At 50.3% G+C, this 24,784-nt stretch overlaps 1 protein-coding gene across 11 annotated transcripts in view; it reads right to left on the reverse strand.

Moving 5' to 3' along the window:
- The window catches only part of LOC3290623 (protein catecholamines up), an 83,763-nt gene that overhangs the window by 2,399 nt on the left and 56,580 nt on the right, over positions 1-24,784 (reverse strand). For all 11 annotated transcript variants that reach the window (XM_061641746.1, XM_061641750.1, XM_061641747.1 and 8 more), the window contains 2 exons: positions 15,868-15,961; positions 532-865 (listed from right to left, as the gene is read on the reverse strand). In XM_061641746.1, coding sequence (XP_061497730.1) covers positions 532-865; positions 15,868-15,961 — 428 coding nt within the window. The remainder of the gene's footprint in view (positions 1-531; positions 866-15,867; positions 15,962-24,784) is intronic.

Consider the following 24,784-nt stretch of genomic DNA (forward strand, 5'->3'; position numbering starts at 1 on the left):
TCCGTGCGCGCCCCTGTCTGGAACGTTGGTTTTTTGTTCCGTTTTGCACAGTACGTTCATCCGGGCGCCCGTCTGCTCCTGCTCGTTCGTACCCCGAAAAGGACAATGCTCTCTGTCGCGCTCTCTGTTCGGGCTGACAGGGACTGACCGTCTGGCGAGCAGGCGAGGAAGAAGGCGCTCACAGTGTAGTCCACAGCCACCCGGGCCAGCCAGCTGCTCTTGCTTCGCGCTTCCCCTGCGACCTCAGACACAGAGAGATCCAAGGGGCACTGAACTTAATGTAAGTGCAGGAAGCAGCAACAAAAAAAACACCACAGCAAAGAGCCCTGCACAGCCACATCGAACGAGGGCGAGTTCAAGGCCTACCAAGCGACTGATGGGTTCGTTCAAAATCTACACATACACACTCGCACTCACTCACACACAAAAGGATGCGCGTGGTGTGTGTATGTGTGGTGTCTCGCAGTTCTATTGGTGTGGAAATTCTAAACTCTAAAATGCAATTTGGATGATTTTGTTCCCCCTGCTTACCTGACTACTGGCGTTGTAGATGTTGGGCTGCGGTGGTAACGGTGGAAAGACCCACACAGTAGACGGACTCTGTCGGAAGGCTATCGGCGTCGGTACGGAGTAGCCTGTTTCCGGACTGCTGCCGCCGTTCTGCTGGTGATGGTGATTACTGCTACTGTTGTTCTGCTGCTGCTGAGGATGGCTGGTTCCGTTGTGATGCAGCTGATGGTGACTGTGAGGGTGATGATGCTGGTGATGATGGTTATGGTGGTGGTGGTGGTGGTGCGGTGGCGCCTCCACGTTGCCCGCCGTCACCGGGCTCACCGTCGACGACTCTTCCCGCTTTCTCAGCTTACTGCGGACGAGACGCATCGTCATTAGGGTACCGTTGCTTCCAACCATTTTCCTGAACTCGTTAATCTTGGCGCGTCGGTTTTGTGCTGTTTTTTTGGCTTTGCCAACAAGGAACTTCTAGTTTGCTTCTTGATAGCTTTGCGATAATGTTTATACTGTCTTTTTTTGATTGTTTTGCTTTAAGCAGCTTCACAAAAGGAACGCGTTTTTCAACCCGGTTTCTGATGCTGTCGCAGCACCCTTTTCACAATAGCAAATTCTTCCCTCAACGCAATATCACAGACAATTTGCTTCCCGTTTGGTGGGTAGTTTTGATTAAACACGAGTCACACTCGCACAGGCACAACACACACACGGGGAGAAATTTGGGTTCCCAAATATTTTCAAGACTTTTGGAAAGAACTGTCACACACAGTCAGCTCATACACTTTGCTCTCAGACTAGAATTTCCGCGGGTTGCTTTGGTTGCTTTATCCCAAACAAAACCCCGATCCGGTTTGGTACTGTGTGACCGTTTTTAGCTGGAGGACATTTTCTGGTTGCACTTCTTCTTCGCGTTGTGTTCTTCTCCTCTCAACTGTTTGCGCTTCTAAGCAGGCGTGTTGGCAGACGAACGTTACACGGTTACGTTCTCTAAACCCACGAGAGCAATCACACTCGCAAACACTCACAAACTCTCTGGAAGAGAGCGTGAGAGAGTAATCGAACAAAAAAAAAACACACACACACACTCAAATACACAGATGCACGCAACCCAAAATGTTTCTGTGTGTCCTGACCGGTACCACAACGATCCTTCCAATGGCGCGAGTGTCCTTTTTTTCCCGTGGCTACGCTCCCAGAGCACTCACACGTTACACACGCTATACTGTCGGGCGGACCGTTGAATCGAGCGCCTTTTGTACCCGAGTTTTGCTTAAGCCGCTTGCCAGATTTGCCAGGCCAAGCGTGCGCTTCCGCGGGCTGTTGGCAAACACGCTGCTCGATCCGTAACCTTCCCTTCGGTTTCGGGCCCGATTTTCGGGTCGTGCGCGAGCCTTCGCGTCAGCACCGACCGAGCTAATGGGGGTAGGTGCGGGTGACCGTGTATCCTTTGATTCGAACTTTGCGTTTCCCACACCGAGCTAGACGGGACGGGGCTTTGTCCTTGCTAATGTCACTGGTGCGGTTCGTTCACTACACTGCGAAGTCAAAGTGTGTAACGCCAACGATAATCACCTTCGAAATGGTCGCAAAGCGATACAGCACACTTGCCTTCTCACACACACGCACACAACACCCGAACCTACTGAAACTATCAGTTCGCACCGATTGTAACCGTTTGTAACTTGTGTTCTTGTTTGAGTTTGTACTGGTTGTTATTTGCTTCCTGCTGCTAGCCTTTCTCTAATGACGTCGCTTGAAATATTCACCAACCACACACAGCACCGTGTGGAGGATTCGAGGGCGCGCGTAAGTAGTGCTTTCTAACACTGTGTTTGTTTCTCGCGCGCTCTGCGGCCGCTCTTTTGTGTGTCCGCTAGATGCGACGGTTCGTACTCGACTTGCTTCGGAGCGCCGTCGGCAGTTCGATTTTTATATCTCGCGTTCGGGATGCCGCGAAGCGAGCGATCGCGAACGGCTCTGCGTGTATACAATCACCACACACCGCACACGAACGAACACAAACAGGGCAGGCATACGCATACAACCGTCGTCAGGGCGCCCGGTCTCCACCGCCCTGCTGGTTGGAGCGCACTCCATACACACAACCAGGGGCCCGCTGCGCGCGTATACTCTGCGCCAAGCGCACTGACGTCACACGCGCACAGCGTACGAAAAGCCCTGGCCCTACGCAAGCCGTAGTAGTATTCCATGCGGAATATACGCTTTGCTCGGGCGTACGGTTACAGAGCGTAAGGGTTGGTAAGCGACACGAAAAAAGCAAAACAATCATCGTGTAATACGACGATCCGCGTAACGTCACCACTACTACTGGTGACGGCCCAATGGGAAAGTGGAACGGAACTTTCCGACACGGTATCGGTACCCGCGTTTGTGAGTGTTGTGGCAGTGAAAAACAATAGAAATTAATTAGTAAAACACACACACACACTCATTCAAGTACAATAACAACAGATAAAAAACAAAACACAGTTTCACCTGAAGCTACTGAGTCATAAAACATGCAGGAACCCAGGAGGGGCGCACTTTGACGGGTTGCGCCCAGTGCGAACTGGAATCGGTTGGTATTATGACTAGTCGTTTCCAGCTCCCATACTTTGCAACCTTTTGTAACATAAAACTACCTGCAAGGGACAAGCGCGCCCATACGTCCCAATCCAATCTCAAAGTGCCGGACGGACGGACGGACGGACGGACGTGTCTCGCAAGTCACCGCCGCAGAGCGGTGTCTTCCGACAAAGTTCAAGTGCAACGGACACATACAAAGGAGAGGCGAACACCCGGGCTCAGGCCCAGGTTTCGACCGGACCCGCCGCTCGATCGATACGAAAACGTGCTCAAGGTCGATCGGAACCGGTTATCCGGCGGCGGGAGAAGGAGTCCTAAACTCTCCACTGCACCAACGAGCTGCATTATGCATGCGCGGCCAATCGATCGACCTGGCCCACCGGTCGTCGACTGTCTTGTTTTTGCTTAAAAGTTAATTAACGTCATACAGGCTTAAGAGAACCCAAGCGCTAGACGAAGAAGCACGCCAGTGTCATTATCTTTTCAAAGCGGTAGGACACCATTTATCTACGGCACTGGACAAAACACATTACCCGAGGGTTTGCCCCGCATCACCTAAACTCGTTCTTCCCCGTGGATACCTTTTTAACCTACCTTTAGTTAACATTGGATGTGCTATCCGGAACTGGACAGCTCCTTATCAGCTAAACCTAGCGCGTGTGCGCTGACCACTGTGACCGGACTTTCGCCTGATCTTCGTCTTGAAGTCGTAATAACCCCTTTCAAAACGTCAACCATTGCTCATTTGCTGCCTAGTAGCATTGGTCCAGCAGTGCCAAACAATGGCACTGGAGCACTGTAATAATGGGCACGTTTCGTTGGCCAGTGCAGCGCAATCGTGGCACATTACGTGTCCTCGATATACATATGTGTGACATCCGGCAGGCCCGAAGGTCCACATCCACCGGCAATCAGTCACTGGGCGCGTGCTATCCGCGCTGAGTCAGCCACTGTTACCACCGCCCTAGCCTTGACGTATGGCGTATTTGAGGGGAAACAAACATATTTATTCGATGTTTGAACATTGTGCAATGGAAAGATACTGCCATGATCGGAGGTGCCAACGCGATCATACTGAAGACACTGGAATTGATCCGCGCAATCGTCACCGTACGTCGTCAGTACTGGAATGATGGGTTCGGGTGAACCTGTCGTGCTAATTGGCTCGGCTTCTTTTATGAGTTAGGAAGTAAATAGTAACGGTCGGGAAGTTGGTGACAAATGCAAATGCAAAACACGCTCGCTCTAATCGTCAATGAACATGCGGAAGAACGGGCAGCAAAGCGGACGATAGGGCGCTGCGGGGGCTTAGCGAAGCCTAGGCAAGCCTGTCATTCGGATGCAGTATTAGTACTAATTTGCATTGTAAACCTCAATGACAGTGCAATGTACTTGCATCCCTGAAAGCGTGTGGCCTGTTGTCGGAATTATGACAGCCTGTCGCTCCCACCCTGCTCCATCTATCTAACGTCGCAACTTCACTTCCAGACACCTTCGTACAGTTCGTACACTACGGAGACAACAGAGCAATGGCCTGATACAAATTCACCAATATACAAACCGATCACGAACAGCAACGTCTTCCGCCCGAGAGCATCATCGGAGCTAAGGGTTAGTTATAAACTTGTTGATAACACAACATCACCTTGGTCGCATCATGCCCCGCGCAGCAAGTCTTGGGGCAACCACACAACGCCACAACAAATTCATTCATGAAAACCTTGGTCCGCGGCACCAACGGCCCCGATTTAGATAAGAACGCCATTATTCAACGACCAACCCGAAGACGCTTCTCGCGGACAATGACGCCATCGTTCAGGCAGAAAGGGTGATATGATACTCTGGCTCAATCCCTTCTGTTTCCCTGCTGTTTGTCGACCTACTGACGTCGTAACCGACAGAACCATCATCGGCCGTTGTTTGTTGCGAAATCGGAACAGTGCCCGCAAGCACCCGCCTCGCCACGATCTTCCTCACATTGAAGAAAACAAACATCAGGCGACGGTTAAAAAACATGTTTTGATCGCGGCAGGGTTTGCTGTAGTCTTAAAGTCAGTCGGCTTGCACTTCCAAACCTAAGTCCCGTCTGCTCAAACAAACCGGCCTTATCGTGCCCCGTTTTCTAAGAAGCTGGTCCAAGAATTAGATGCAAAACTGTACAGTTAAAGGGTCTCCTATCGGACTGTGTATCAGCCACTATGAAGCGGCTTTATCACTGGAGACGGCGGGCAGTTGACCGCACATCAATGTCGACAAATTGGTTCGCGGTTATTGCTTCATTAAGCAACTTGTGCCGCCGCCCTTGCCTTTCTCCTCATCATTCGCTTTCCATTCGCTGTCGCTGATTAATCAAAACCTCGTCGAAAATTTAGACTCCCTTTGTCCCGCCCTCTTGTGCGCTGCGTGTCTGTGACCTTCGTTTGAGATGAAGCGTGAGAACTTGCTTTCCCAATGGGGTTTAAACGTTCTTTTCCTGATCATGCCGTAGCGATGCCGGCAGTTCACAATGAATCACAATAAAAAGAACATTATAAATTGGGAAGAATTAGCACCGTTAAGCTGATGTACAAATTAAAACTGTAACTTTAGCGGGTGAGAACACACCATCTACCCGAAGGTCAGCCGCTTAAATTCGGCAAAGAATAGAGTTCGGAAACGTGCGTTCGTGCGTAACATGTGCCAGCAGTGCCGACGCAAATGGCACCACGATAAACAATAAGGCTAACAAATTTATATCACTGCGTGAGGAACTCATTTCGGCTGGCAAATATAAATGAACAAGAAGAACGTGAAAGCTTCAAACATCTGTGATCTGGTGTGGGGCGCCTGTCCGTTGCTATTTGCCATCGCGCTGCGGGAGTTGGCATTTGGCGCACCGGGAGCAAGAGGAGGGGGGGGGGGGAAACATTGGAAAATGGCCTAGCAAACAAAAACAAATTTATCAGCAACCTTAACCAACAACATGCAAACAAACAGCGGTTTGTGCTCTCTAGTGGGGACTAAAATGGGAAAAACATTTCCAACCCTTGACCAGAGTCTGGGGGCTCGCCTGGTGGGCCGTGGGCTTTGCTCACGTCACCACGTCCCATCCCAACGTGCACTTAACACAATGCCACACAGAAGGGGTGATGGGATTGATGGGTGACTCCCCGAGTGCTAATCATTGATCAAAGAGGTAAGAATCGTGCAAGGACCGGTCCAGAATACAATAAAAACTAAACTAACTGCAACCGTCCCCCCAAAGACATAACCTTTGTCTAGCGATGACTACTTGTCCGGCTTGGCATAATTGCGTTCAAGTCTAGACCGACTTTTCATTGAAACCACTGCGCATTATCAGTAGCATTGCGGCGAACAAGCCGGGACGAACACGGTGCAACAGACCACAGAACATCGGAAACAGGACAGACATTTTTATCTTCCGCTAATCGATCGACACCTGGTCGCCGATAGGTGTTTCGATACGATTGTTGAATTAGTTGATTAATGGACTGCGCAAACAGTCCGCCGGGTTGTCGAGCAGTTACGTTAACATTTTCCTGGAATCGTTAGATCATCGTGAATTTTGTTACTGTGCCCTTTTGCTGACTAATAAGTGTTGCTAGCCAGAGTGCTGCTATGATAAAAGGTGTTATCGATCGTCTCGCACGATCGCTTCATTGTAAGTTCCCCCCTCTTAAAAGCCAGCGAGATCTTAATTGAGAGTCACTGTGAACGAAGATTCGCACAAGTCCTCTCCAAGCTTTTGGAGAAAAGATGAAGATCGCTCGATCGGTTCGTGCAACGTCAAAACTTCACTTCGGGCTGTCAAAACTGATCCGCCCGCTCTGGAGGAGGAACCACGCATTGCTGCGGCAAACACTTTCTCCTGAGTTTGCATGAAAATTATGCAATATTTTTTTGCAATTATAACATCGTGTGGTGTAAAAACGAGAAACGAAAACATGAGAAACCTCCAAAATCAACGTGTCAATAACTGATTGACGAAATAAACATCAACTACTCCGTCAGTGCACTGACGGACGTGGAATCTTTTCCTGCGAACATTAGCGTAAAAGGGGGATTGCCCAAAACAAGGATGTATTGTAGTTAGTGCAAACGGCCAAACCGCAACACCACGACGCAACCCGCGTTTGCCAGATGTACGTGTTGTGCTGCGTGTGACCCCTCTTCCCGGATTTCATGTAAGCCTGATCCAGCCAGTCACAAGCAGACAATGATCGGATCCCATGACGTCATTGCCGCTCGTCTGTTTACGTACACCAGCTGGCACACAACCCGTGTGCGAAAGCGTGCACCCCTGTGCAAATCGCCGGACGGTACTACTACGAAGAAAGTGAATCGAACTGTAAATGCGTTCTGCAATTTCGAAACGTGCGATAGAGCGAGGGGATCGTTTGGTCGGGATGATTCATTGGCCTCTTTTCCAGAGCAAGCGAAACCTCCTTTTTGTTAGCGAACTGTGCATTGGGGGAAGGGAAGAACTTCTGAGAAACTTACTACTGACAATCTGCTCTGTTAACTCAAGCCCAAGCACAGAAATAGTGTTATTTCCCGCTCTATGTTTGATCTATGTTTATCCCTCCGTTACTTCCCTCTCTGCGTTTAATTCCATCCATCCTTCGCTGCCGGGTTCGAAGCTGCTGGAAGGAACAGATGTACAATTATACGTCGACCGGAGCGTCGATCGTTTTCTAGAAATCCCGGGGTACGATCATCCAACCACGCTCTGGGCCGTTTCCATCGCTTGCACAATTAGCTTCTCTTTTCATTCAATTGTAGCAATCGGAAGGGAAGTGCCAGCACGGAAACGGGGAACGATATTAACGTTTGATGATTCACCGTGCTCTCTCCGTCTCGGAATTCACATCACCCCTTATCCCACTGCAACGGCCAACGATCGGAGTGCGTTGCTTAAGGCAGCAATTAACACCTTTTCTTCAAGCTATTGCAGGCCAACAGCCATACCTGTTTGAAGTGCTCCACCAGGATGAGTGGTGGCCACTTCAAAAAGTTAAAAAAACGAGTCCACCTCGGAACAGAAGCCAAGACCTTTTGAGGCAATGGCCAATTTTAGAACGATTCGTCAGCGATCGCTTCTTAGACACTTTTCGCTCTTCGAGTGGAATCGGATGAATCAGTACGCTAATGCATTGTTTGCACTGGACTTTCCGTCCTTAGTGGGGGGGTACAGGGGACTTTAACCAACGGCCTCGATTAACAAATTGCATAATAACCACCACCGCCGCCACCACCACCACCACTACCATAACCATTACAAACCAGCAAACTATGCATCTCCACCGACCACCAGGGGGACACGTGCCAGACCGAGCAGGTCCGAAGATGTGTGACCATGGCGTGGAGCAGCAACAGCAGCAGCATTGTGTGTGTGTGCTGTTTGCAAATGGTGTATGGCGGCGGGCGGCGGTGACCGTGAAGTGTTGCTGTCGATCATCATTACCTTTCCATGTAGAGATACAGATAGACCTCCTCCATCGTGAAGCGTGCGAGATTGTACTTCCAGCCGACGACGTTACTGCCACGTTTGCGCTCACAAAAGCCGTCCGCGATGACGAGCGTTGGGGAGGATGGCTCTGCTGGCCTGTCCACAGTCCTTGTGGCAGGGATGGCAGTTTCGGGGTTTAGATAAATCCCAGCACGAAATGCATCACACCATTGCCAGGTGCCACTGGAAAGCACACACACACACACACACTCTCTCTGCACCGGGAACAATCTCTGCGCGGTTTTAGCCTCCAAAGTTTTGCGCGTGTATTGAATCGAACGCGAGGCACGATTAGACACACACACACACACCGCTGTTCGTTTCTTGCCGTTTTGCCACTATTGTACCTCTGAACGACTAAAAATGGCGGCCATCGATCGATCGAGAGGGAGCGAGAGAACCGCAACCGTGCAAAAACGAATGGGGCAGATACAAACGGAAAAAAAACGGAAAGCCTTGCGCGAGCTGCACAAACAACTCTCCGTGTCCCGCGTGTGTGGTAAAGGCTTCACGGGCAGATCGTTCCGGAGTGGGGGGTGGGAGGGTGAGATGGTGGAGATGATGATGATGGTGGTGGTGGATTGGAGCCAACCGCAGCAATCAGCTGTTCTTCCAGTGCTGATGGTGCTGGTGGAGCGGTCTCGGCGGGACCTTCTCGGCGGCGCGTAGCTTCATCGCCAGCTGCAGGCGCGGTGCACGAGGCAGAACGTTGGAAAGAGGGAGCAGGTACAGTCCACCCCTCCCGGCTGCTATCACTAAGATCGTGCTCCCCTTGCTGTTTTTTTTTTTTTTCGCACTGGCTGGCACCACTGCACCCAGCAATAACGGTAATAGACGTGCAGTGGATCGGTCGAGGTGAGTTTTTACACCTCACACACACACTCTCAGACGCACACAAGCAAAGGTGCGTGAACAGAGAAACACTAAGCGCGACCAAAACTGCCGTGCGGTTCTGTCACAGCACTCAATCTGCCACTGTATCCGCGTGCGCGACCGATCTCGATCCGAGTGTGCTGCGTCGTCGCCAGTTTAGTACCACACAAGCACAGTCCGTTAGTATGCGTCGCAAGCGATCGGGCAGCGTTTGGTGTGTGCGCGCGCGCGCACGCTCGCTTTACAAATGAGCCCACACCTTCACACACAGCACCAGCGAAAGACAATGGCGACTGTGAGGCGACTCGGTCCCGGTGCAGAAGTTTCGCCTGCTTTTCCTTCCGGGCCAACAATGCCACGCTATGCACAGTACGAGATCGCGCTTGATCACACTAACACACGGCATGCACGGCACGCTCGGCCACGCTGCTGCTGTCTTGTTTTGGGGGACTTTGGACGTTGCAAACGGCGAAACTTTACGACCACCACCACCACACCATCCGGTGGAGTTTGGAACACGTCCGCCTCGACCGAGGACAAAGAAAATGGCCCGCGGCTAGCACAAAACTCTGCACAGTGCGCACCATTGGCTTGTGGCCCCGTTTCTTTCTCTCGTTTTTTTTTTCGTTGTTGTTGCAACAGTCCCACGTTGCGACCCTCACAGCCCGCGGCGATAAGATAGCACACGCCCGTCCGCACCACGTATGCGCCTCGAACCGGGGGCGGTAGCGCCAACAGCTGATGACATTCGCTTCCACACAAGCACACACTACCATACAAGCGCACGCACGCACGAATGCACACGAAACACGCGAAACGCGCACACAAAGATCGTCGAACAGGCACGCACAGCGATGGCTGCGCTATACGCAATGTGGTTGCTCGCTACACGCGCTCCGCTCAGAGGCACATTTGGTCGGGGACTGGTTTGCGAGCAGCGGTGGACCGCTAGTTTTAACCGAAGAAACTAACCGACCGTAACACACACACAGCAGCAGCAGCAGCAGGAGGGAAACAAAACCGAGAGAGAGCACGTTGGCAACTGTACGCGGCCCAGACTGGCAGCATCAACCGCAGGTCTACAGGGAGGGATTGTACGGCCAACCAGTTGTTGGAGTTTCCCCCTGCTAAAGCGAACGCAAAACCCCGGAGCCTTCAACGGAGCACAGGCATGGACGGCGGGGAAACGACAGCGAGAAACGGCTCTGTATCGAAACTCTGTCGGTGAATGATCGCTTGCAGCAGCCGTAGCAGCAGCAGTTCGCTCACGAGCTGAGAGTAATCCCCGTTTTGCTCACGAAACCCCGAGCCGAAGCTGACTCATGCGACTCCGCCGTCTGGAAGTCCCGCAGCGATGCAGCGGTGGTCACAGCTCGGGAAACGGGAAAGGGATGGGAACTCCTGCACCCAAAACGCGCTCCAGAAGGCGTCGTCCCTACGAAAGCCGTTGGTCGCTCGTGAGTAGCCTGCCTGCCTGCCTGCCTGCCCGTCTGCCTTGCTGCTCAGAACTCGATCCGTGATGCTTTTTTTCTCCATCGGGAGCATCGGCTTCAGCAGCATAATTGAGCCATGAGCGCCCTATATACGAGGGTAATGATCTTAGGCCGGATGATCAACGAACTTTGCGCGCGGGCATGGGTGAATCGACCCGAAGAAGAGTCGATGTTGCTTGCTGCCACGAAATGGAAAAGAGCCGTTGCCTTTGTTTGGATCCGACCCGAAGCTGCCCCTGACGCCATATTTGATCGCATCCAGTAAAAAGATAAAAAAAAGAAAGGGGAAATGGAATCACGCAGCTCTGCACAAGCTCAGAAAAAATAACACATGAAAGACTCATCGTGCTCACATATTTTGCTCGACACGCTGATATGGTGTTTTTATCAGTTGAATGACATTCCTGTCATTCGATTAAGAACTTCCCGCACCCAACGATAAACGGTCACACATCAAACGAAACCCTCGCGGTTAATTTACAACCACACCCCAGTTGTGGTGAGCTACTATCAACTGTTAAACCCTTAATGCTAGTAATCCCACGTTTTGATCGCGAAAGCAGTAACATTGCCATTCCATCTATCAGTTAGTGGCACACCCGGCATTTGCCAAAAATACATAAACTTCCTCCTCGCTTACACCAACCAACAAAGCCTTCCAATTGCACTACACGGCACACAGCAGCTGCTGGCCGTAACACGACCGTAAGGGTTGCTGTGACACTTTCAATTTGCAATGTTAACCTCACTTTCGGAAGCAACCCGCGTTGCTCCATGTTTCGTAATTTCTCCAATGTCGACACAAATTGAACGAATTGGCCATTTCGCGTAAATAATCAACACCGAAACGGACAATCAACAATACCGACTGACCCCCGACCGATACCTAAACTCTGACCCCCGGGAGCGTTCAAATCGACAGATTGTTTTGACAATAACTTAATAGATGCGCACGATTGATCGTGGGGCAAAGCAGGGCCTGCTGTGATTGGCACCGACCAACAACGACCAACATGGGTCCCAACGACGGCCTAGCCTCTGGTCTGTATCAGAGGCTGGTGTGAACGAAGAGCATCACTTTCTTGCTTAATTTCCACTGCTGGCTGATAATGTAGCCTGGCGTGTGTGCGCGCAAACGCCAATTACGCAAAAGCCGCGCAAGAGCCGTTTTTAGAACGTTTGCTGATTTCTGGAACACGCGAACTGCAGCGAAACGGCACGTTCAAATAAGTTCTGCGTCATTTCGGCGATGTTTGTGCTAATCGGCTGAAAGTTGGGCGAAATCAAGGCGTAGGTCTGTTGCAGGAAACATTTATGGACAAAAACGTTACGTTCTAACAGCGCACGTGTTTCCCAGACGTTCGACCACTTTCTTGTTGTTGTTGTTGACGGTATAGTTATTTGTGTACCAGTATTGATTGTTGCTGGAATTTCAAGCGGTGTCGTCAGATGCTAGGGATTTTTTGTTTTCGAATTTAGCATTTTAACAGTGGGATTTTTTGTAAACACCATCCCCACCATACCCTCTTCCGGGAGAAACCGGCGTCGAGACCTGTTCGAGGGAATTTTTGCAACACATGCTTGATGTTGTAAGGCGTTGAAGAAAATCGACATTTCAAGCACGGTCCAAACAATGCTTACAAACACAGTCCCTACACGTGGCGGACGAGAATTTAACGATTTAGCGCCCCCGTAACAGTTTCACTTCGTTCTACAACATTTTTCAAATGACATTTCAAAATTTCCATCCAGCCGAGACTTGTTCCGTATGTTCCGTGTCGACACTGCACTCTGGTGTGTGTGAGAGAGAGAGAGAGAGCATGTGCAGTCGTATAAAGTAGTTCTCCCCGTCAAACAACTCCTACCGACTACCGACTGCGCTGTGTGTGCGCGAACGCTGATGTTTCATAATTTGCTTTGCAAAGCTCGAGCAGCTCTCGCAAACCCCCCGTCGTGTCTAATCGGCCCCATATCGGCATTAGAAACGGGAGCGGAAACAGTGCTGGCGGCGCTAGAGAGCTAGAGCAGGGTCAGGGCTTGATCGCGGCGTCGATCGAGACCGCACACAACCTAGAACGTTGGGTTCTTATTTTTTGTTTTGTCGTGCATTTGTCGTGCACTCAGCCGTTCCTCGCTGGTGGCGATTTGTTGCAACTACGCACGCGAACACCGCCTAACCGCACCGGTCCCGTTGCCTCTCCAATCACCACAGGGCCCTGTACATGGCATTGTTCGACACGCGTTTCCTTAACTGGACGCGGACCTGGTAGTTGTGTGGTGGCAGTCCCGCTGTCGTGGTTGACCTTCGAAGAGCGTAGCGAACACCCCAGAGCGCGCTCGTGCCAACCGTGCGTTCGTTCTACCCTAGAACAAAGCGCAAAACAGCGAAGCTCAGGTTCGCCGCCTAGACCTGGAGGCCAGTGTTCTGTACTAATGTGCGGGTACTGGCGAGCTGAAAATAACCCGTAAAACATCACCCGCGGTCCGTTACGGAAGACTTTACGGGCCTGGTGTCGGATGCTACACGCGACTGCTACCGGACACCATACCGGTACAACTGAAGAAGAGGAGGAGGAAGAAGAACTCCCCAAGGGTACGAAAGGCAAACGACTGAGCTGAGTTCGCACTCCCACTCCGTTAGTGTGGACACAATTGGACACTTGGCCGGGGGCGTTATATTACACCAACGTTGTCGTCTGGGCCGGACCGGGATTCGGTCTGCCATGTGGAAATTCCCATAAGCGGGGCGCATGAACTGAAGTGGATGTATTTCGGTGGCACCCGAAATATCTCCCAGTCCTCGAGGGGTCCGAAACTCCGCTCAAATTTCTCCAAAAGTCACTCATTTTGGGCTATCAGTAGCGCTGTGACCCTCGGCTGTGACGTTGCCACTGAATGAGGATGCTTCTGCTGCGCTAGTGTCTGCGGTGTTATGTAACAAAAGCGGCAAAAGGGAACTCTTTGCGGCTCTGTGGGAAAGCGGAGTCACCCTTAGACGCCAGCTAAGCGTAGTTATTGGAGCTGCGCGTGGAGCATTCAAGTGTCCGTTATCGCTTCTGGCGTAAAACATAAAAAAAATGGAAATCCAAAGCCGCACACGACGGGCTATCTTGGCCGCCATCACAATCCCCCACCGTTGAGAATAAATCCCAACGGTACTTCAGTACCAGCGGAACCTGCTGCCACCGAAAACCACTCACACTAGCACTACAAACAAACACACGCACTGGAAACGCGGAAGTGAGCGCAACAACGGTCTCCGGTCCGTGCCCGGGCGTATAAACATTTCACGATCCAAAACAAACCAACCGGAAAGAGTTGATCGAACTCTCGACCATCCTCCCGGCCCAACCGATTCCCCTTCCGACACGGGCCAGCAACAAAGAAGCCGCGAAGGAGGAGCGGTGAGTTCTTCGCGATCGCACGTAGTTGCACTTCTCTACGCTCCAGCATGCGCGGAAGCAGCAGCGCCACCAAACCGGTACAAACCGCAACGAAGCTGCCGGACCAAACCATAACAACACAGAATGCGAGCGTGAACGGGTCGCCAATTACTCCACAAATGTATACAAAAACCCCCGCCAGCTCGGTAAGAGACGTCACACAGCCGACGTCTGAAGAGCTGCTGACATCGCTGCTATGATCGCCCATAAACCGCGCCGTACAAAATGCGCCGATGAATATTAATGATCGCTCTTCGCATGGGATTAGTTTTTTGCTTACACATTTTGGTCCGCCCAAGTTCACTTCCTGAGGTGATGGTGACCTCCCCGAGGGGATTGAGAATTTGAGCAAATCTTGATTAGAGGGAAGACAAAAAGAAGTCTGCCATGTTGTTTTTCGCCTTACCGAGAAGGGGGGGGGGGGGGGGGGGTTAAAATTTGAATCCTTGTGTGCCACGCTTTTCGATTAATCAAGTACAGGTGTACAGGCTTGGACGAAGCGACAATTAAGTTCTTCATCCGACGTTGGGTTGAGATCGAACCGAAGCTTTACTTCAGTTCTGAATTTAAGAAAGCGCATGGGTTGGAGGGGATCAGCGAATCGATTAGAATCTTCAAGAGCTTGATAAACGACCTCTTCAGGTCCTCTTCAGTCGGGATTACCGCTTGAGATTAGGCTCATCCTCAAGCGCGTGTGGAGCGCATCCGTACCTTCGCCAGCTCTGGCACTGGCCTTGGCAAATCCGGGTGGATCGCGTGTTCACACGCTTTGACTCTTCGCGCAAGCCACTTCCCGTTTACCTTTCGTAGATACAGTAGTTGTTGGGAGGAGGGCAACTACAAAAAAAAATAAAGGTAACTCCACAAAGTAAAACGAGTAACGCTGCTGGTGGAAGTGGAGCGTTGGCAAGCGATTGCCAAACACACTCCAGCCGCACGCGGGGGTAAACAGAAGCTTAAAATAGCCTCCCAGGGCCGTGTTTGTAAACTATTAGTCGTAACAACAACAACAATACCAACACCAGTAACCGCAACAAAAAATGCGCACACTCGTTAGCCTCAAACCTCAAAAGCTCCACTGTTTGGCATTTACATTAGCGGATGTAAGATCGTATTTCGTAGTGGAATTCGCTCCGTACATGTCTTGGCCATGTCTGCCGTCTTTGATAATGGAGGTGGAAAGAGTAATAGTGATTGTCATCCCTTTTCAAGGCCATATCAAGCCCAAACCTACAACCTCCAACAAAGAATACAGTTCCAACGTTTGTCTGTCCAACTGTTGTTGCGCGGTTCTCTATAAGCGAGAACCTTAGTATTTCAGGATCAATTCAGAGGGTGTGTCCTCTAATAAATATAGCATCAGTTTTGTTTTAATTTTTCTAAACCGCTTCAAAGCCTGCACACAAAACCGAGGACGCCAAGAACGTGTTCTAAAACGGCAAATCACACTCACCTGATCGTAACTGCAACTAAAACTATGATGAGGCCCACGAGGACCATGGCGATGACGACTCCACATATCATATACAGCACATCGTTGGGAGCATCTGCAACGAAAGCAAAACAATCAGTTTTGTTAGTAAAGAGGGGGACAGGGGATCTGTGGGTGGATTTTCATTTCAAGCACAAGCAGCAGCAGCACTATTTTCAACCCAGGCGGGTGCTGTGGCGTGTGTGGTTTCGATGTTCTGTGAGTAAAATTAGTGCCGATGGACAACACAACACAGCGCTGCCGGGTGCTGACACCCAAACGAAAACGACGACCGCGACGACGATGAGACGAATCGGGAACGTGCCAACACATGTGGGGATGGGAGGGAAGCTAAAGATTGACTTTTGTGTGTGTCTTTTATGTAAGTGCAGTGGTTCGCACTCGAAGGGGGTGGTGATTTTTTGCTCAAACGTCCAAAGGTGCACACGGTAAGGTGATCAGATGGGATAAATTCTTAAACCAGAGGTTGGTACTAATATGTCCTGCATCGGTACAATTACATACAACGATACAATCGATTGCGTGGGGATTCGAAGCCTGACCCATTTCGGCTCACAACTCGACCGCCGCTGCTGATTCATCCATGCGCGCAGGGCCGTCTAGCAGGAAGCAAGACAGGCACCAACATCACCCCGCTCGGTGTGGGTGCTACGACAAGTACCTGCGGGCTGATATATGTACCGGGCTATACCTTTCTATTGGCAGCAGTGGCGAGACTTTATGGTTTACTGGCCCGGGGGTGACCCCACAACACCAGGTGGACCGAGCGCGTCGGCGGTGAGTTGCAAGCGCACCGACACACATAGGAAGTGTCGTTCAAGGAGCGCCCAAAGGTGGCGTAGTAAGTGCTCTTGAGGTAGTACTTACAGCCGCCGTTTTATCCTTGCATACCTTCTTGCAGTGAATCGCGAAAGTAAACGCTTTAAAACGCGGGCACTTTGAACGGTTTATGGCTTCCCATTGGACTGTGATGAACTGCCAGCAAAAGTGGTGTTTTGCATCTGTAAATCAATTCACTCGTTTTGCATAAGATTGTTCTCGTTTTTTTTTTTTTCATTTTCTGGTACTCTTGCATAAGAGCATCTGCAGTCATCGTTATGCCATAGTGGATGTGGCCAAAGCCGCACTACATTTACGTAACGGGAGGACATAAAGTTAAGCTCCAGCAGGCGGCTCCCGGTTTAAGCTGCGGTGGCTCTCCCCAAGTGCCACCACAAAGCCACGGTGTGTCTAACTGGCACTAGCGCGTGGGATGACCACCTCGGCTTAAGCTGCGAGGCGTTTTGGAGACACGTTGATTCATTCGAACAGTTCAATCGTGCGCCATTTCGGCAGTCTACAAAGTAGCGCAGCTGTTCAGCAGACGAAATTTCAAAGGGAAATGTTTTCAGTGTGGAATTGAGTGGAAACTTCACATAATGAGCGCTCTATCTTGGAGACAGACAATAGTGCTCGTTTATTGATAGAATTCTTAAAAGAATCCTTTCTTCCAAAGATATGTCTATTTACTTTATCAGCAAAAGTTCCTATGAAGGAAAAACAACAGCGAGACTGTCTCCGTTTTATGCCACAAAAAACAACAACCAAAATGATTGAAGATTCGTACTCTTGTCAGTTTTCGCACACAGCACCACCCTCATCTAGATCATCATCATCATCGTCGTCGTCGTCGTTACCGCCGTCACAGCACCGTCTTGACCTGAGTGCAACCGCCAACGAGAGTAAAAGTGAAGCAAATCTTCTTCCCCCCGACGGATGCGAAAGATCGTCACCGTCACTGAGGTGCGAAGATTGAATATGGTAATGACGAATGGCGAGCGGTGGTGGTACATTACAGCAGCAAAATGAAATGAAGCAACAAAAAAACACACTCACTACCCACAAATCCGCACACGTTCGCGTAACCGCATTCATTCATAAACGCGCGCCAAGCAGCGGCGACGATGAGCGATCGGTTTGCCTTGGCTCGTTTGGCGCAGTTACCCGGCGGACAAAGATTTCAAACTCTCTCCCTCTGCCCAGTGCATGGGGAAGTGGACACACTCACACACATATATATAAACACCAACTCAGAACGCGGGTGGTAAGATGATTTTTTGCCCGCAAGCCTTGCATTGATTTATTCTACGCGATCGCGCGTACAGTGACACCGGCAGGGACCCCCAGCACGACTTCCCGGTTCGTCGTCTGATACAGTGTCTAGGGTGCGTTTGCTTTCACACGGTAGACACACAGCTGATGGTGTTAATCATCATCACCATCAAAAGGATCAATGTTTGTGCGAGATGCCAACAATCAAATTCGGCGCAATTGCAATAAATCGTTTGCGTTGCTGCATCAAGACACGAAACTTACAAACGATTGCACTCGGGGCTCGGAACCAAACATCAGTGCCAAACATTGTTGGTATACCTGCTGTACCGGGTTCGCCCCCGGTCCCTCCCTACCGATGACCCTCCTTTTCGGGTGTTTGGATCACCGTACCGTAAACAATCCGAAGGAGAAAGCGAAGGACTTTCCCGGGCGCGGTTTCGGTCTTGGAAGGTGCGTGCTGCGTTGACGCACGCACGATCCTTCCCAAGGGTATGGGTGTCTCTGGGCACAATCGCACAATCCGATCAGAATGCAGCCAACGGGAGGGAGATGAGCACACGGGCGATCCCGTTTTTCGCCGTAGGTTTCCGTCGCGTTTGCTTGATTGTACAGGGTGGTTGTAGTTTAAGCGAACTAAATTTAGTTGCCGGCTGGCTTTAAAAATAAAACCCAGCCACTACCAACGCTTCCACACTGCTTATCGATAAAGCAGTGTGGAAGAGTGGGGTGATATATGTTGACGAATTGGTGGTATGATCGAAAGGGTTTATTTTCGCATTTGCAGCATAACATGATGGGCATGCCAATTATTACATTTCAAAAGTACGATAAAATCGTTTAAAAGTTCCTTTTTAAGATGCATTTCTAGCGGCGTCATAAAGTGAAACCATCCCTTTCCCTTCTGGTACAGCTTGGCCCACGGAAAAAGCAAGCCGTTCGGGCGCTAATTACTCTCTTGCGCTTGGACGGGTGACAAACTCTTACAAAGACATAACTAAACGTCGCGTCCATCGGTTAACGCCATGCCGCGTCGCCGTCACCACCGAATCCGTTTCGCACGATCCGCTCTGCTGCTGACCACGCGCCCCACCATCGACCGTTGTCATATGACCGCGTGGATTTGCCACGCAATCAAGCACGAAGAGCTGCGGCTAACCGTACCCCACCCATTGCTAAGAATAAACTCATCACTGCCCGACTGCCAGCGCAGTGCGCCGTGCTCGTGTAACGCCCGCTTGTGTAGTAACTGTCGCCGACCACAGCATATATGTAAAGCAACAAAAAAAACGGTGACGAAACCGCAAACCCTCATTGGAGCTCCCAATGCGTCTCCGATGCCGGTTCTAACTAAGCGGGAAATCCTTGACCAAGCAGCTGAAAGATAAATCATATACCACGGGACCCCCATGCACTGGTCGCCCGCGCACTGGATTGTTTGCTGAGGCGTTTGAAAGATCAGACACAACCAAGCCAAAACCCGTGATGTGCACTCAGCGTGTGTGTGTGTATTTAAACACCCGATGTTGTTGCTTCTTTTTTTTTTGCGGCACCCGCGGCACAAAAACTGAGAACTATTTTCAGAACTTTCTCAACCGCGCGCATTCGGGCGGATTTTTGGATGGCGCGTGTGAATCTAACGAGTAGCACACGCGCTTTCTAGCCCTTTTGAAGGTGAAAGGATGGACATTTTGGGTGGGTATGTATGTGGCCGTGTTGATAGAAACTATCCATCCAAAGTCCACGGACAAGGCTCGTGGTTCTTTGGTCTCTTGTCCTTTCTCCCATTCCCTTAGCATATCGATTTTCGATGGTCATCAATGGAAAGGGGAATCGATACGTTTGTTGCCAACAAAGCCAGACCAGAGAACAGGGAACATTAGTGAATTGGTACTAAATTTAGCAGTGGTGTGTATGCATAGCAAGACAAACGCGTACTACCAACTATAACACACACAGCAACAAAAAAACCGAACATTGATCGTTGTGTTATGCCATATGTCCTTGCGGAGGCTCCCTTTCGGCTTGACCTGGAACATACTTTGTTGAAGCTTATCATTCAATCAACCTTGGCAGTCGACGATGAAGAAGCAAAAAGAACCTTCTACATTATGCAGCGAGTTACGGAACTGCGGACATGCGACTAGCCTGTAGCCTGGGATGTTATCAAACAGTTCGATCTGGCTCTAAATGACACTACTCAAATTGATTTTTAACTGATGTTGCAATACTGTACAATAGCAACTTACGACGACTGCGAACCTTTCCACCACGTTATTCTTATTACTTCATTTATTGTTTGTTTTGCTTTCTATGGGACTTTTATTGCCTTGCCGATAAACCGTAGAAAGTGTTTGAACAGTCCAATTAACTGAACAGCGAAAAGAAATAAAACATATCCCAATTCCATAGCAAACATTCCGTCGCCAAACACAATCAGTAGCAATTAGCATGCCCGAACTGTCATGCTGCATGGTCGAACCAATCCCTCGCGTATCTGTCAATTAAGAGCAATCATGTTCAACCTTTAGCCCCCCCATCCCCCCCCCCCCTTATGTACCAGCAGCACCAACCAAATCGCGGTCAATGAATTTCTTACAACTACAACTTGAGCATGAACAACAAAGACTTAGCCACAAAGCCACCGTTTCATATCAGTGTGTACAGCCAGTGTGCGATAATTCAGCACAATTTGCTACAAATCCCTCTGTACCTTTCTGTTCAATGAAAGATTGTAATTATTGCTTAGCAAACTCTCGCCGCTGATAAGTGCATCCGTAATGCAGGGCTCCAAATATAGCGCCACTGCGGGGTAAAAATAGTCACAGCAAAACAGCACACACCCATTGGCCCCGGCGCGCCCCAGGTTAGTAGGCGCCGCAATGCACTCCTCCATCCCTGATTTCCCCACACGCCCTTATTCGCAATCGCCGAGATGCATCGAATTGCTTGATAACCTTTTGATACGGTCCCAAGCCTCCAGCTCCCTTGCCCCCGATTGATGGTTATCGCTACTCCCAAACGGCGGTTTGTATGTTTTCGATTTGCAAAATCGAGCAGCCGCCATCGACCGATCGGTCCAAAGTTTCCCCGCGACTGTTGCTAAGGTAAACTGCGACCTAGCGAGCCGCCTGTTTCCACGGCAGTTTGGAAAGGGCCACGATCGGAGGTCAGTGTCTTCTCCGCGATTTTTGTTTTTATTCTTTTAATTTTTTCGCCTCGGTGAAATTGGATACTCGATGGACGAGCGTGTGTGAGCAGTCACATGAAGCTTTTTTTTCTTCTTTTTCTTTTGGTTTCACTCAACCCAACAAGGAACAGAAACGACCGCTAACATTCTACTGCCATTCTATTAGTGAGGACCCTGCCTTTTCCCTTCCTACCGAACCACTGCGCATGAAACGCGATCGATGCATTTACTGCACAGTGGAGGCGCGCGCGTACCAAAGTCCAACCATATCCAACCCAACTCCAGGCATCAGACAAAAAACACACACACACACACACACACACACACACACACACACACACACACACACTCTCGGTGGTAACGGAAGAGAAAGTGTTTCAGCAAATTTGTGATTATTATTGCCGTGAGGGGTTTTGTTTTTTTGCTTTTATTCTGCCCATCGATCAGTTTGGATGGATTGTTGTTTTGTGTCATGTTGTTAAAACCCTTTTTGTTTCCTTTGGGTTTACCCCCGTCTCTTCGATCGAGGTCGATCGGCGCTGACGCGGCGCTGTTTTTAATGTATTTCCCTCCCTGTCCCGTGATCCCCTGTTGTAGTGGTTGTTGTGCTCACCCCGATTGGTGGTGATGGCGCCAACATGTTTACACTACACTGCTGCGGCACAAGGGCAGAGACACCCTTGAAAAGTAGTGCAGAACCCTGCGATCGGAGTACAGCGCCATCGGATGGGGTTAGCTGTATACAAACACATACACATGCACAGAAAACAGGTAAAAGGTGGACTAGAAAATGGGGAAGGTCTTGAGGTAGGTCTTCCGATAATAAATGCTTCGTGATGCAACACCAGCATTTCAAAGGACAGATAGAGAGAGAAAGAGCAACTGGGGACAAACTCAACCAGCCCGATCGTATTTGCAGCAGCTACTATCCACTTTTAAGCAGTAGGTAACGATAGCAGAGGGTGCTGGAGTTGCCATCTGACCGTGCAATTATATCAATTGCGTGCGTGGAAAAGTTTTCACCCTGTTATGATACAAACATCCGCAAACTTGCTGTGGCCCGATCGAGTCCGATGCAAAAACAGATTACACTGCGATCCAAATCGTAACCGTGGTGGTTCGTATTAATAGCAAACTGTAAATACAAAACGCAGCATCATGCTGTACAAGACATGCAGGCGTAAAATGGTGAGATCGCAGCATAGCAGCTTCGCTAATGAGGAGTAGTAGCGGTAGGGCCGGAGCTGCGGGAGTTATTTAAAACTAGGTTGCCTTCGTCACGGCGACACATGGCGACACACGGGCGGAGGTCAAACGCAGGGTATGTCTGAGCGTGTGTGTGCGTGTGTAGTACAAAACACTGGCACAAGAGATTACATGCACAATCAGCATAGAGACGACAAGCGTGCGCGAACGGTTTCGAGACCAGCAAGATCATGTTCGGGTGAAGTCGGTAACAAAAAAGCGTCACCAATGCAACCCAAGTGGATGCTAGACCCTTGGGACGGAAGGAAAGAGAGAAAATCTAAGGCAAAAGTACACTCCCCAACACACACACACACAGCTCCGTCACGGACAAGGCAGTGGTAGCGGCGGCGGCGGCGGCGGCAGACGAAACTAGAACACATCGCCGTAGCGCCGTACCAAAAGGGCTAACGTTACGGTCCTGCCCCCGGCTTCTTGTGTCTGGCAGTCTTGCTCGCTGTCTCTCTGTGCTCTGCTTCTGCCTGTTGCTGCTGCTGCTGCTGCGGCCAAAGTCTATTTTATTTTTGAGCTGCTAACCGATGGTTGGTAACACATTGCGGAGCAAGCGACTCGGAACGATGATTCCCGGAGGAGTTCTGTCGCCACCTTGCAACCGGACCCAAGCTGCCAGATGTTAGATTGTTAGTATTAGGCTTTCTCCAAGTAATTCAAAACATTCACAAACGCGATTTCAACCGGACCGTTTCATTTCAAACAGTTGGCAGCTCTGGCAACTCTGTAGCACCGCTAGCGTTATTTGTAAGCAAACAATTGCTATGTGCAACAGCTCTATTCGCTATTGTTTACGGTTCTGTTGTATGTCGCCAGCAATTTGCTTTCGTTTGACACTTTAATTTACAATCTAAACCGCGGAACCGATAACGATTGACAGCCGTCCCTTTCACAGCTCGCGGCACGAGCGTCCCAGGCAAAGTGTTGGCGCAGCGATTGCCATTGTAATGGATTATTTTATTGCACCCGCAACACCCCTCCCTTGATTAGCGCTTTCTGCCCCGGCCATCATCCCCTCCCCAAAGACGCCGGATCCAGAATTCGGTGTGAATGGCGTGGCGAGAATGGTCGGATGGAAAAGCCCCCAAGATCCCACGGTTGACCTTCGCCAACACGATTACCTCGTTTCAAATGTGGAGGGTGCCCTCTACCCTCCCTCTACCGGGGTACTCCCGTGTTGGGGGGGGTTGTTGTAAATTCGTTGCGCATCATATCATAGGTTAAAGTGTAAAACGTACCGTTATCAGCGCTGCAGCTCCCAAAGCTGGTAATAAAAAAAAAACCTGCAATCTTTTGGCGTCCGACAGCAACACGGGAACACGGGAAGCAAACGAAAGCGTGAGTCAGTGAATTAATGTGAATTTTCCTACGCGATAAGCGTTACGATATGCACCGCAGACAACGCACCATCTAACATCAACTGCATCCGATCAGCTGATCTCATGTGCATGTGTGTGTGTGTCTGTGTGTTTGTGTGATCGTACAGCATCACTTCAACACTGAAGCTCCATTGCCGGGGGTGAATTGGAATTGCCTTCGAGACCGACTGAAAGTCCCCCGCGGTACTCTGAAAACCAATGAGCCGTGTCTTACTTCGTTTTTTTGTCTCTGTTGGCCCACTTGCGGACTCGCAGTACGACCGGCCGAAATTTTATGGTATGCCCTGGTATGCCCCCCAGCAACATCATGCTCCCGGAATCACAAGCATGGCTGCGAGATCTCTCGTTGACGCTTCCCGTTGTTGCCTTCGAACGTTCGTTTCGCTATTGCAGGTCTCTTCTGCAGGAAGAAAAGCCAGCACTGTTGCTAAGCGCGATCGAGCCACTCGCTAAGCACAGACACACACACACTCACCACCACACACACCAACTTAGCGACCGCACCAACACGATCGTTTCGAGCACGGCACACGGCTCGCTCGGCAAAGAACGCTCTGGCAACACGCATGGTGAGAGCGAGCACCAGATGGAGCAGCGCGCGACCGACGATTACAGTGCGCTACACTAATTAGTCTACACCAGACAGCGTGTGAAAGGAGGATATCAGTTGTTGATATCTTTTGCACCCCATGCTATCGCACTCGAGAGTGTTCTGGTATGGACCGGGGCGCATGTTGGCTTGGTGTTATCGTGGTTCCATGAAGATGATAATCAAATTTACCCCCAACCCCCCTTTGGGCGCGGGCGAAAGCGGCCTTGTCACTAGGGCGAACCACAGGTATCTCGCACTCCCCAGCTATTTGCCCGGCAGTTTGCAACAGAGTGAGGTATTTTTCCGCTAGCAACCGCACACACTATTGACACAATGCATTAGACCCGGTTGTTAACGCAAATCCTTTAT

The sequence above is a fragment of the Anopheles gambiae genome, chromosome 2 (genome assembly GCF_943734735.2).
Source record: "Anopheles gambiae chromosome 2, idAnoGambNW_F1_1, whole genome shotgun sequence".
Taxonomy (NCBI): domain Eukaryota; kingdom Metazoa; phylum Arthropoda; class Insecta; order Diptera; family Culicidae; genus Anopheles; species Anopheles gambiae.